The 14,270-nt window shown below is 52.4% G+C and overlaps 1 protein-coding gene across 2 annotated transcripts in view; it reads right to left on the bottom strand.

Annotated features, from left to right (window-relative positions):
* Nucleotides 1-14,270, bottom strand: part of SPATS2 (spermatogenesis associated serine rich 2) — a 29,091-nt gene that overhangs the window by 11,891 nt on the left and 2,930 nt on the right. Inside the window, exons 2-7 of one of the 2 annotated variants that reach the window (XM_069879411.1) lie at nucleotides 8,522-8,833; nucleotides 3,143-3,222; nucleotides 2,764-2,872; nucleotides 1,838-1,887; nucleotides 506-764; nucleotides 48-257 (exon numbers count right to left, since the gene is read on the bottom strand). In XM_069879411.1, the coding sequence (XP_069735512.1) occupies nucleotides 48-257; nucleotides 506-764; nucleotides 1,838-1,887; nucleotides 2,764-2,872; nucleotides 3,143-3,222; nucleotides 8,522-8,546 (733 nt within the window). In that variant the 5' untranslated portion in view covers nucleotides 8,547-8,833. Of the gene's footprint in view, nucleotides 1-47; nucleotides 261-505; nucleotides 765-1,837; nucleotides 1,888-2,763; nucleotides 2,873-3,142; nucleotides 3,223-8,521; nucleotides 8,834-14,270 lie in introns of both variants that reach the window. The other variant, XM_069879410.1, reaches the window with a different exon arrangement.

Below are 14,270 nucleotides of genomic sequence, written 5' to 3'. Positions count from 1 at the left end.
AGCAACCTGCTCCAACATCGGAGAGCGTGCAGCCCCTCAGGCCTTACCCTGCTTCTTGTTTGTAGGTGAAACCGGAACATCTTCCAGCCGCGCGACAGACAGGGACGCAGGAGTTGTGTTGCTCGCTGCTGATCTGGACAGAGACCTGCTAGCGCTCCTCAGCTCAGGCCGCTGTCGGAGAGACGAGGGGCTCTGGGAAGGATGCATGGTGAGCGATTTTGTGTCAAAGCCTGCTATTCCATTCCCTAGGTCTGGCACTGCTGTAGAAAAGCAACTTGTTTAACGGGGAAGGAGAGGAGGACGGCAGAACGCTGACTGCCTCTTCACCACCACCAGCAAAACAATCAGAAACCAAGGCGAGCCGCTCTTTCCCAAAGAGCCATCCAAACAAATCAGTATTCCGAGCTGACCCAGCACAAAGAAGGGAGACAGAACAGCGGGAGGCAGCTCCTCTGCTTTTTAAACACCCGCTGCCCGTCTCCTGCGCCACTTCACACAGACTAACCTGTTCTATCAGGCATGTCCGGCACCGCAGACTCGCAATCCTCCAGCTCCTGGGCATCAATTGAAAGTGCATCCAAACCTTCGCTGAGCGAGTCCACAGACTCAGTGTCGTGGGCGCAGCCGTTGACATGGAAACCGTTCATTCCACCCTTCTCTGAGTTTGCCGCCTGCTCCTCTTCAGTGGACACCAATTTACTGGGGTCTGGGAGGCCAGGGCTCGATTCGGCTTGCGGTTTCGGTTTAGTTTTCTTCTTCTTGTTCTAAGGATTAGGCACCCGCACCACAAAGGGGATAAAAAACGTTCAGCTTAATTCCTGAAGGGAAAAATTAAGCTTACGCTCACTGGCTGAAAGTACGGAATTAAATGCTTTTCCAGCCAGTCTGGCTGTTGATCCCATTAATGGGAGGAGGGATTTGTTCAACAATGAGGATAGATACAACGGTATTAATGAGGCGTGAATTTATCCTCTCTGTGTGCCCAAAACATTGGTTAGGCTGGGAGACAGGGAGGTTGTGGCTGTGACCCTGGTGCGGAGCGGCTCCCAGGGCGCTGCCAGACCTCGCTCCGACAGAACTTCCCTCATTTCCCAGCACAGGGCCAGTCAGTCACATCGTTCCCTCTCCAGTTCACGTTGGTGCTTTTCACGTATTCAAAGGAGTCCTGTTGAATAATTATGATTTTGCTCTGGTCCTGGTGGATTTAGACGTTAGAATATCAAGTGCTGAAACTTTGCACATCTTTATTTAACCCTTTTGCCGAGGTCTGAGCGGAGAACCAGGCAAAACACTACAGAAAGCTTGTGTGTGACAAAGAAATCTATTTCCACAGAGCTCAGCATAAACCACAACTGTTCGGCTCCAAAGGTTACGGATGACAAATGGAACAGCGCGAGTCTCTGCACAGTGAATTACGGAGCTCTGTGGAAATAAATGGGCCTGATAGAGATTTACTTCAGTGTGAGGCTGCGTGCGGATTAGGGGTCCCGTACAGGGTCAGCGGAACAAAAGCGACTGCAGAGACACCAAGTCCAGACCCTTTTTTTTTTTTTTTTTCAGATGCCACATCCAACATGATGCATCTGACAACCAAATCGGATGTAAACGTGGCAGACGGTGATGTTTACAACTTGCACTGAAGGTACCGTGTAAATCTCTGCCCTGAGCAGCGAGGCACCCAATAACCCAGCGATCAGCCCCGCTCACACCAACTGACTCGTCTGCTATCTGGTTTCTCTTCCTCTCTAAACCCTCGGAATGCCAACTGTTCCCTGTGGTCTCAATCCTCACAGAAAAGAGATAAATGACTTAGCAAAGCATATTGAAAACATGTTACCTTCTTTTTGCCAGTCACAGTCCATTCTTTCAGCACTTCACTGGCGTTGCCTGCAATGAAATGCAGCTATGAGCGGTGGACACGGCACCCACCCCAATTCTTTCTCGGTCACCTGGAACATCTCCATATCTGCACCCACCTCTGACACTCCCTGCAGCTACCTTTCAGCTCTCTTGGTTGACATAATAAAAGGATGGGTTTCGTTTCTGCTTTGGGACACTCCCTCACCCCATAGTGCCAGCTCTTCCCAAGGGAAAATCTCTCCTCTTTAGCTCTGTCACACCAAGGTTTAGGAACCTGGCACTCTGCTGGCGCATGTTCTGAGCTCAAGAGGTTGTGCTCAGGTCAGATATCTGCTGGCCTTCCCTCCCCAGAGACAGGGACCGTGTCAGGATGCCTGCAGTCTGAGGAGGAGCTGTCACACCTTCTGCAGGCCGGAGGCAAAGCGTGGCTGGCAGTGATGGCCAGCATGGAAATCAGAGCCGCAAAGCGACAGGCACTGTCACCAGCAGCAGCCGGTTTTTCCAAGGTCAGAAGATCCATCTCCCGCAGCGCACCAGCCAGAACCAAGAGGAGGTTTGTGAGCCAGGTTTCAAAGTACAAACAGCGACCATTGGCGCTGAAGGCACTCCTGTTTCGTACACATGAACAAGAGTTTCTGTAACAGAGTACCAAACCTCCTTATCTAGGAAGCTATTGAATCTTTATCTCTGCCCTGACCCCTGGTTAACAAACACCAATGAAAACTTAGGAATCGAATCATGTGTTGGTTGCCTTTGTGGACAGAGTCTGGACTTGGATGCGCTGTGGAGCTGCACGGGCTTCTGCTCCCTGGTGTTCTTAGCATACGCAGCCTTTTCTGCGCATAAAAACAGCACATACGTGTCACGAAACCAAAGCCCCACCAGGAAACCACTCGCCGTTACCTTCCATAAATGCCTGCACTGTTTTGTCCACGCAGTTGTCAAAATGCTGCAGCACGAGGACGATCTCGTTGTTGCTCCTGTTGGGGACTATCGCACGCACGGCACTGATCTGGAGAGAAGTAAACAGGGAAACGTGTAAACCATCCGCTGTGTCCCGCACGGAGCCCACAGCCACCCTCCTGAAAGCAGTGACCGATGAATTCCTCATTGAACTTTAATGTGCCAGGACGATTTAGCCTGGATCAAATTTTGCCTTTGACAGAGCTGCAGTTTGCTTCTGGACAGAAACATCCTTCATCTCGGAGAGGAGATGAAGATGTAGCGCTCAGCAGCTCCTCCGCAGCATGCGGCGAGTTAAAGCCTCAGAAGACACATTTACCTTCTCCTTCATGTTTTCAAAGGTTCCTCCTTGGGCCATCACGGTGTTGGACTGCACATCAAAAATAAACCCAGACGGATCTGCAGAGACAGAGGAGAGGGAAGCGCTCTGAGCAACCGGGAGACGGTGGGAGAGACATGAAGCAAGAGGTCAGCACCGAGCTGTTCCCGTGCCAAGGAGAACATTTACATCCCACAGACGTGCAGCGTCTGCTGGCCGATTCCGCAACCCGGCTGGCAGGGGATCACTGGGAATCTGGGTGATATCCCAGCCTCGTTACGGACCAGGGTCCATTTAACCAGGCAACCCCAGCTGAGTCGGGTTTGCCAATGTCCCCCCTCAAGCTCATGAAGCAAATTGACTCCTCAGCTCCAGGCTGGTTTAAACCAACCAACAATGGGTCAAACCCACGCGTCTAAAACCTGGAACGCTGCAAAGCAGAAGATCACAGAAGCGGACCAGTGCCTCCATTCCCATATTCACCTTTTACCGAGCCCAGCAACAAAGAGTTAACAGAACCACCGAGCCTTCCAGTGGTGGTGAACAACTCCTCCGCAGGCAGATACAAATGGCAAGCAGACTGATGGATGGCTTTGAAGAGCCAGCAGGTTGTGTTCCCTGCCAGCCATAATCTCCGAGGTAATGCCGATATGTTCCAAAAGAGACCCATCATGGAGACAGGCATCACCGACGGGCTCGCTCCCCACCACGAGCAAAGGTCACATAAATCTGCAGGCCCGACTGTTCTTCGGTGTCACAAATTCGCCCTCGGTTTGCCTGCCAAGGGTCCTCGCAGGCTAAGTTTCAGGTTTGCTAATGAGAAGGGATAAAGCTGCTCGCCCCTCACCACAAGAAGAATATCGAGGCTCTGGAGTGAGTCCAGAGAAGAGCAACGAAGCTGGGGAGGGGGCTGGAGAAGAAGAGGAGCGGCTGAGAGAGCTGGGGGTGTTTAGCCTGGAGAAGAGGAGGCTGAGGGGAGACCTCATTGCTCTCTGCAACTCCCTGAGAGGAGGTTGTGGAGAGGAGGGAGCTGGGCTCTTCTCCCAAGGGACAGGGGACAGGACGAGAGGGAATGGCCTCAAGCTCCACCAGGGGAGGCTCAGGATGGACATTAGGAAGAAAAATTTCACAGAAAGGGTCATTGGGCAGAGGCAGAGGCTGCCCAGGGAGGGGGTTGAGTCGGGTGGACGGTGCTGAGGGACATGGTTTAGTGTTTGATAGGAATGGTTGGACTTGATGACCCGGTGGGTCTCTTTCAACCTGGTTATTCTATGATTCATGGATGTCTTTTACTATGGCAGAACACACTTCAAACCAGCATTGTAGCCACATTTGCTCTTGGAAAGCACACGCATCCCTGGGCAGAGGCAGAGGCCAGACCTGAGGGGGCTCCAAATGTCCCTGTTTGGCACCACCTCAGCCCAGAGAATTCCCACGCACGCGCAGCGCCACCGGCACAGTTCCCAGGCGGGCATTTTCATGAGCTTTGAGGACTCCAGCCCTCACAGAGTCAGAGACACACAGGACACCAGCTCTGCAAAGCTGCTGTGGGGTAAGGAGAGGCTGGAACGCTCTGTGGGGCTCAGCTGATATCTCGAGCTGCTGATTCATGTTCTTCCCCTCACCTCCTCTAAATAATTCGTACGTGGTTTGGAGACACACGATTGACTTCCGCGGCTCGCAGACATTGATGTAGCATTTAAACCACGATGCCTCCACGCCCGGTGACAGGATTGTGAGCATGATGGAAAGGTCAGCCTCTTATTACGGCTACAGCTGAGCAGGTGAATTCTCCCCTGCGCCACCCTTGCCTGTTTCAGCCCCATAAGCAAGATTTTCTCAGGTTTCCCAAGCTCACACAAGTTCCAGTTACTAACTTTCGAGCCCTCAATCTTGTAAATGGCTTCCAGGCTCCCATCACTGATAAGAATTCGCAATCTTTTATCAAAAATCTTCACCGCCAAGCAGCCACCGAGGAACCAGGTGCCAGGGAAGATGGAGTTCAGCTCCCCCGTGCAGCACATTCTCAACTACTCAATCCTAACCTTTTCCCACGTCTCCATTTGCACTTGGTCTTAGGGAGGACGTGTCAGGACGCAGCTCTGAGCTGCTTAGAATCCTGGAATGGTTTGGGTTGGAAGGAACCTCAAAGCCTATCCAGTTCCACCCTCTCACTGGATCAGGGGCTCCAAGCTCCATCCAACCTGGCCTTGAACACCTCCAGAGATGGGGCAGCCACCACTGCTCTGGGCAACCTGGGCCAGGGTCTCATCATTCTCACAGGAACTGATTCACGACAGGAGGAATTCACTCTGAGGTGAGCAAATTAAACCTTCCAGCCACCTGACTCCCAGCAGAAGTCAGAAGAGAGCGGAAGGGTGAGCCCTTGCATCAACACAGGCCCCTTAGAATCACAGAATCACTAGATTGGAGAAAGGTTTTTGGAAAGGCTCTGGGGTGCAGAGTCCCTGCTGCTTCGCTTTGTGCAGCCAAACCCCTCCTGTCCCATGTAGGAATTCGGTTTTCCATCCACTGAGATGGCTCCTCGATGCATCTAGATGAGGAGGAACCCGAGTGCTGCTTAATTCAGGAACCTGGCACACCTAAAACCACATCTGATGCCCGATGGGAACAAGATTGATGCAATTGCTTTGTATCCTGAGGTCACCAGGGATTCCCAAGCCTGGTGGCTGCTTTCACTTCAATCAATTAATCGAATCGGAAATGTGAGACTGCCCACATGTCATGTCGGGGGAAGAACAGCACCAAGAATCCTGGATCACTCCAGAGAGCAGCAAACCTGACCTACCAGACCACGAGGACCAGCTTTCCTCTGGATTTCCAAATGATCCCTTATAGAATATCAAGCTGCAACGAGCCACCCAGAGTAACCTTGACAGCACCTCCCGTAGGAGGACAGGCTGACAGAGTCAGGGATGTTCAGCCAGGAGAAGAGAAGGCTCCAGGGAGACCTTAGAGCAGCTTCCAGTACAGAAAGGTGTTCCAGGAAAGCTGGGGAGGGGCTCCTGATCAGGGACTGCAGTGAGAAGATGAGGGGGAACCGTTTTGAGCTGATAGAGAGGAGATTGAGATGAGATCTTGGGGAGAAATTCTTCACAATAAGGGTGAGGAGGTCCTGGCCCAGGTTGCCTAGAGCAGTGGTGGCTGCCCCACCCCTGGAGGGGTTCCAGGCCAGCTTGGATGGGGTTTGGAGCCCCTAATCCAGCAGGAGGTGTCCCTACCTATGGCAGTGGGTAGAACTGGATGGGCTTTGAGGTCCCTTCCAACCCAAACCACTTCACGATTCTTGATTCTATGACCAACGCGTGGCTGCAAGCGTCTGGATTCTGATTGCAGATGATGACACGACTGGTTTGCAGATGGAGCTGGTTTCTCCTCCGCTCCAAGTGCCAGGTTATTTACCACCAGTTTCATTCAGGAGCAGAGCACGGTTCTGTGCCCAGACTTTGCATAAGACTTAAAAATGCCCTTCTGGAGAGCTCCGGCTCTCACTCCGGTCCGTGCACTTCCAAGAAGAAACAAGTGGGCTTCTGGGTTGGTTTCCAACCTGCTGCATTATTCAAACCAGGTCGGCCTCGCTCCCTCTCCCAGCTCTTTGTTCGCTGCGGAGGGGCCAGGTTTAGCTTTCGGAAAGAAGAACCAAGGAGCCGTCCCTTACCTGGCCGAGGCACGCGCCTTCACAGAGCACTAGAAATCGTTTGGTGACCTCATTAATATTCCAGAGCAGCAGAAAAGCAGTAATTGAGAATTCAATCACAGCCCAAAGAGACGAGGGCACAGCCAGGAGGCTGCAGCTTTACCTTCCCCCTTTCCCTCGTGCCCCTCGGTGCCGCTGCGGTGCAGGCCATCAGCCTGTGGAACAAAGCTGGGTGGATGTTACATCCCTGGTGGCAGAGGAATTAAAGCTGCTCTGCATTCCTGCTCGGTGTCCGATATTGATGTCCAGGATCCCTTTACTTTTCCTCACAAACCCAGTGTTTGCCAGCACTTTCCAGTGGGTTCTCCCTGTGGCCCCCTCTGCCAAACAACCCCACGAGCGGCAGTCGCAACAGCTTCCTCGTTTAGCTGGGGATCTGCCAGACCCCCGATCTCTCTCACAGTAACAGCTTCCCATATTCTCCCCTCACTGTCCCCTTTCCAGCCCCATTAATTCTCCCCTGCTGTCTCATGGTGTGGTTTTCTCTCCCAGCGACTGCTGGGCTCCGTTTCCAGCCTCAGAGAGAAGTCCGTTTCTTAATGACTCGGACTGAGGCTCCCAAGAGCACAGATAGAAACACAGCGCTTTAAAAATCACTCCAAAATGATCCTATTCAGACATTTCCATAACGGCTACTAATTGCCATGGATCCTGCATGGGTCTGGCTGTCGGAGGACACCAGGCTCCTCAGGTAGAAACCGTTTCCATGCCAAAGCTGCTTGGAAAATATCATCTACAGAGAACAAAAGCTTCTCCTGAGGTAGAGGACATGAATTGTCAAACCCATTCGCTTTAAATTATTAATTAGGACTCAGTTCAAATAAAGAGAAAACCGTAACCCCCGCCCCAGCGCACGCACGCTTTGGAATTAATGTTTCACAGGCGACAAATGAGATCCCGTGCTGAAACCAGGTGCCTGACGCCGACACAGCTTTCCCACTTAACATGCGACAGCAGGAAAAGGAAAACCAGCCCGTGTGTTTGGAAACAAAGCAAGGGAAAAGCTCCCTGCAAACTCACTCGGTGCCCTCTGTGCCCACCTTGAAGGGAGAAGCTTTAAATGAGTCTGGCTGGGGTCACAATCCTAGGAGGGGAGGGCCTGAGCAGAGTGATCCCAGCGCAATTCCGTGGCTGGTTTCTTAACTGGATTCCTGGCAAGTAGTTGCCACAAGCAGCACAAACAAGTCCAAGGTAGATGCTTGTCCAGAGACCGTGGCATCCTCCAGGGACACCCTGTGGCTGGACAAGGGCTGCCTGGGAATAAGGCTTTGGGGAAAGAATTCCAGGCCCAGATAACACTCAAACCCACCTGAGCTGTGCCCAGCGAGGGGAAGCTGTACAATAAAACAGGTTGGCTCCCTAGCTCTTCAGTTTGTGGCCACTGTTCCTCTCTCCTGCTGTCTTGACTGTGACAGCAATGCAGTGTTAACATCGCACGGGCCCTCGTGGAATCAAAACTGTCCGGCAGGACAGCTGAGTGCTGCTCAAAATGCCACAAACCCCAGCAGGTTACACCCTGTCACCCGCAGAGTGACAATGAGCTGTCAAGTGACATCAGCAGCACTGAAAGGAGCATGCCAAGAGCAATTAACCCCTTCCCTAATTGCTAAACTCCGAATCCACAGTGCTGTTTGATTGCATCACGTGCAGATACACCTTACCTTTTGTATTCTGCTTTCTAGACATCTCAGCGCAGTTTGCTCTGATGTCCGGCTGTACGGGAAGGGGGGAAGAAAGAGTCCTCGGCCCTGCACAACGCAGCCAGCGGTTGCAATTCACACCCAGCCCCGTATCAGCGTGGGAAGCGGCAAAAGATCTGGATTGGGATGGCAAAATCCCAGCTGCGAGGGCAAGTGGGGTCTGAAGTTGTCAGCAATCTGCTGACAGCCGGCACAACGCTGCAGCTCCTGCCGCCCAAAAGCAGCTTCTTGTCACAAAGCCCGAGCGCAGCCACTGGTGTCGATCTTCAGGGTCTGGAAAAGAAAGAGGAATAAAAAGAAGGAGGGAAATAAGAGGATTGCTTCCCAGAGCCGTCCAGCTCCTGCTTTTTAAAAGTACAATTTGTGTTGCATTTAGAGGCCCAGTGAAACAACTAGCTGGAAAAAAGCAGCAGCGTTAAATATAAAGGAACAAGATCCCAACGACGTGGTGTGGTCTGAATGGGTTTAATGTAAAGCTGCCGTCACTTCAGAATGCAGGGAGGGTCAGAATCCGGCATAAAACTATTTACATAAACGTTTACAGACGCAGGAGCCGTCAGATGAAGCGGATGAGAGCGTGGGGCCCAGCGTGGCGACTCCAGGATCTGTGTTAATGCGTCCCGGGGAGGCAGAACCCACGCTGCTGCCAGCACCCAAACGCACCCATTGTCAGCGCTCGCTTCAGCTCCGCGTGGCACTGCGTACGTGGCTTTGCCCTGCGCCCCCAGCTCCTGCTTTCAGGAGGCAGCGAAAGCCAGGGCAGCCAGCCCCACGTCAAGCACGATGACAGGTTAAACAAAGAACAGCAGGATATGCAAGGTAGGGAAACAATGGAAACCCCGCTCTGAGCTGTGGAGCCTCAAGGAAAGACCTGGCCGCCCTACAAAACCTCACAACAGAGTGGGGCAAACACAAGAAACCCCATTTCCACGTGTAAAACGCAGGTAACCAAGAGGCAAAATGTTTCCACAAACATCAGGAGCCCTCGTGAATTTTAGAAAAGCCCACACACTCCTGGAAATGGAATGCTGGCACTGAGAAACACACACCAAATCTGCTCTCAAAATCACGAGAAGTTCAGCCCCGCTCACCCCGATCGGGATTGTTTTCAGGGATCTAGTTTGCGAGAGTGAGGAATGCAGCGAGGCTGCTGCCCGGCGACGCTGCCCCAGTGTCCACTTTAAACAGATGTTTCCTATCATTAGGGTTCTCCTTTTTAAGCCCCACAGTAGCTCTAAACTCATTCCTAGCCAGTGCCCCTCGCGATCTCAATCCAAGAGAGCCAACGCTCGCTGCCTGCCCAAAAACACTGTGCAAAAGGGATTTTACCTGCAAGCAGCGTCCTGCCCCGAGAGCTGGTTACAAACTCTGCCCCACAGCACTCCGAATCCAACGCCTTAATTCCCTGTGATGCCTCCAGGCACTAAATCCCACCTCACACAAACCCTGCCACGTGAAACTCTGCTCAGAAACACAGGAGCTGGAGAGTTTAGCGGCGGATGAGGCTGCGATATCGGACGCGAGCGGTGCAGGGAGGCTGCGGGCAGGCTAAGCAGAGAGCTCCGCCGGCCGAAGAGCTGCGGTTCGAGTGATTACACCGCAGTTTCACTTCCCTGCCAGCCTCCTGCGTGTTCCCTACCCGGAAAGGTGCGGCGGGCAGCGCAGACATCCAGCTCGGGGAGCGTCCAGCACCTCCCGCGGTGCTGATAACGCTGGGTTGCGGAGACAGAAAGGGCTCAGGAACTGACCTGTGATCCCGGAGCTGAGCGCCTGGGTCTCTACAGCTCAGGGTTTTAAAACCAAACGCACAATTGCGCTTTAGAGCCGGCTTTATAATCCCATTTATAGAAAAAGACAAGGATGTTTTAATCTGGAGGAAGAAGGAAAGACACCAGCACTGCTGGTAACATTGAGCTTGAGGAGGCTTTACCTGCACTCTCTCAAGTTGTCCCAAACTTAACAAAGGAACACTTTAACATCCCCAGAAAGCAAATCACACCAGAACAGCTCATTCCAAGAGTTTGGGAACACGCCGTGAAAAACTAAAGCTGCCAGGACAGAAGTTATTGGGAAATCTCAAAAAGCCTGAAAAACACTGCATCTTATTGCCCAAAATCACAGGTTTACCCACTTCAGAGAGGTAAAATAAAGAGTAATTAAGTCTTGAGGGGGAAAAACAACGGCTGCTTGGCAAAAAAATTCTAAGCACAAAAGGAATAAAATAACAGAGTGGAAACCAAACCCTGCCGGTATCCGAGGGTATAAACAGCAACAGCGCAATGAATGCTTCGTTCCAGTCTCCCGGTAAGAATCCAGGGCCAAGCAACCTTGGGTCAGAATCAGGGTCCAGGCTGCCACAGGCCCTGCCTGTGACTCCGTGTCTGGGAATTCCAGCGGGGCCATCAGCCGGGAGCCTCACGCAGAGCAGCACCAGGGGCTGTAAAACACACGAGCGGCTTTAAAACCCAAGTGGAAATGTCAAGGCTGGTAAAATAGCAAAGGTTAATGCGGGTTCAAATAAACTCGTTACTGGCAGGGAGCGCCTTCGGATTAAGGGCAATATACGGCTCACAGAGCGCTCAGATGTGTCTATGGAAACAGGGAAACATCCATGGGGAAACGTCGAGGGATCTACCTGCGGGATTACAATAAAATATCGTCACTGTAGCAGCACAGCCTCTTGCTGTGCCAGCTCCTGCTGCTTCCTCAGGAGCAACCGGTGCCTTCCCGGAGCCGCCGGCACTACAAACTGCTCCCAAATCACCCTCGGAACGCATGGGATTGTTAAATGCCTTAATATCAGCATGTTCCAAACAATTCCAAACGGGAGAAAACATTCAGAATTCTATAGAAAGTGAATTAAAAACGGAACGGCTCCCAAACCCCGCTGCACGCCAGTGTGCTGGGCTATTCCTGCTTTGTCTAGACAGGTAATTCCAGTCAACTTTCAGAGCTCAATAGCTCCCTGTTTGAAGGGGGAGAGGATAAACAGGGAGAAATGTGTCTGAATGTTGTAAATAGCCTACAGAAGACGCTTTGGTTGAGAAATATGGGGTTCAAGAGAACGAAACCTGCTTTTTGGGAGGGTTTTTCCTGGGGTTCTGAGAGCCCAGGCTGGTGGCTGGGTGGCTGTCCCAGAGCCGGAGCACAATTCCTGCTGTTTGGCAGCATCTGGCTAATTGGCTCTGGAGTTAAGTACTCCCTTAGCAGGCTATTTTAATCGCGTTGATCAAGCACGTAAGAGTCATCTCCGAGCACACACATCAGCCTTTCAGCAGGATCAATGATCCCATTTGGAATCATTCCCAAACAAAAATCCATTTTCCAAGACTCCGGTACCTCCGAGGTGCCGGGTGTTTTCCCACAACGCTGGATCCCCCTCCATGACGCACTCAAGCAAGAAGGGAATTAACTCAATTTTATAGCATGTCCTAAAAAAAAAAAAAAAATAAAGGCCACAATAACAGTGGGAACTCCGGAATTCCCTCTGCATCCCAGGCTAGAGGAGCTGGTTTCATCGCCCACTGCACGCAGGAACATCTCGATGTTCCCATCACCTTCACCAGGTGCTGCCAGCTTGTTTTTTCCCAGGTCTCTGTTGAATTCCTGGGGATTTTAGACAGTATTGAAACCCTGGGATTTGGGGGTTTTGGGCAAATCCCTGTGAAGCCGCAACAGACCCGAACGAGCCCATTCACCCTCCACAGCCATTTCTGCTCCCAGAAAAACCTTTTTTTGCCCTCAAAACAGCCCAGAGAATATCAGGCCAGCAGCTTTGTTACACTGCACCCATAAGGAAAGACACAAGCACAGCACAAACCACACCATAACTGGGTTTTACCTTTCTTTTTCCCTTTCAATCAAGCCCCTTGGCTTCCAGGAGCTCTTTCCAACCAACAACGGCCCAGCCGGAGCACACGGGGAAGCAACGTGGCCTCTTGGCCCCTCCGAGCGCAGCACTAACACCAGTTTCCCCAGCCAAATCCCAGCCTATACAGAGCTCCGGCTTTTCTCTATCCCACACGCATCCTTCCACAGCACCGGATGATGGATCGGAAAACTGGACAACACAAAGAACGACTGTAGGATTTAGGAAACCATTTCTTAATATTGCTCTGGGAGTTTGCGGGGGGGTTCAGTATTCCCTGGGGACCGAAGGGAACGTTCAACCTCCAGGATAATTAGCTGTCTATATTCCGCTTAAATCCAGGCATTTATTGTTCCTTCACCAAGCGCATTATGCAGAGCACGACCGGGCATCAGCTATTCTCAAACATCCACCACCGAGACGCTAATTGGGAGGGTTTGCAGCGCAGAGGGGTAAATCTGCCTATTCCAGAGGGCACAACCCCGCAAGGATGCTCCAAACCCTGCTCGGAGGGTGCACAAACACTCAACCAGGATCAAAGAGCCAACCACCAGGCTGTGTGTCCTTCAGGAGGGGTTGTGGACTGGGATTCCCGGTCGGACGCTGCTTTCCATGCTCACTTTCTAGAGCTCTCACACCAAACACCAATGCTCTCTTCCCTCTCTGCTCTACCTGACCTCCTCCAGGTCCTAAGTCTCCTGGATTTGGGGTTGTGTTCCAGCTGGATGGCAAAACGGGGTTCAGGTGAACAAAACCTGCTGGAGAATCCAATGGTCCCAGAGCCAGATAGCAGAGCAAAACAGCCCACACCCTCCTCCAGCAATTGCCGGGGCCTCAAGAACCTCAAACACTTCCAGAGATAGAATCATAGAATAACCAGGTTGGAAAAGACCCACCTGATCGAGTCCAACCATTCCTATCAAACACTAAAACACGTCCCTCAGCACCTCGTCCACCCGGCCCTTAAACCCCTCCAGGGAAGGGGACTCAACCCCCTCCCTGGGCAGCCTCGGACAGGGACCAATGACCCTTTCCATGAAAATTTTTTTCCTAATGTTCAGCCTAAACCTCCCCTGGTGGAGCTTGAGGCCATTCCCTCTCGTCCTGTCCCCTGTCCCTTGGGAGAAGAGCTCAGCTCCCTCCTCTCCACAACCTCCTTTCAGGGCCTTCTGATGGAAGCATCCAGCGGGAAACGCAGCCGTAACAGGCTCAAAGGGATGAAAATGGCTACCAGGCCGCAGCAGGACACGACGGCGGATCCTGCAAGCGGTCAGCTGGGAATTCTCTGTCCAAGTTTACTTCCCATCAATGAACCACAGCTCCGCAAGGAAGCATTTGCTTCCGTTTGGGCAACCGAGACTCCTCTGATGGCAAGAGAGGATTGATCAGACCACAAGTACAAACATAAAGGCACCCTCGGAAAGGGTTCAGTTCTGGGCCCTCCCCACAAGAAGGATGTTGAGGCTCTGGAGCGAGTCCAGAGAAGAGCAAGGAAGCTGGGGAGGGGGCTGGAGAAGAAGAGGAGCAGCTGAGAGAGCTGGGGGGGTTTAGGCTGGAGAAGAGGAGGCTGAGGGGAGACCTCATTGCTCTCTGCAACTCCCTGAGAGGAGGTTGTGGAGAGGAGGGAGCTGGGCTCTTCTCCCAAGGGACAGGGGCCAGGACGAGAGGGAATGGCCTCAAGCTCCACCAGGGGAGGGTCAGGCTGGACATTAGGAAAAAATATTTCACAGAAAGGGTGACTGGTCCCTGTCCGAGGCTGCCCAGGGAGGGGGTTGAGTCCCCTTCTCTGGAGGGGTTTAAGGGCCAGGTGGACGAGGTGCTGAGGGCCATGGGTTAGTGATT

The sequence above is a fragment of the Phaenicophaeus curvirostris genome, chromosome 38, assembly GCF_032191515.1.
Source record: "Phaenicophaeus curvirostris isolate KB17595 chromosome 38, BPBGC_Pcur_1.0, whole genome shotgun sequence".
Classification (NCBI taxonomy): domain Eukaryota; kingdom Metazoa; phylum Chordata; class Aves; order Cuculiformes; family Cuculidae; genus Phaenicophaeus; species Phaenicophaeus curvirostris.
Note: the sequence above shows the minus strand (reverse complement) of the source record. Positions and strands in the feature narration are given on the sequence as shown.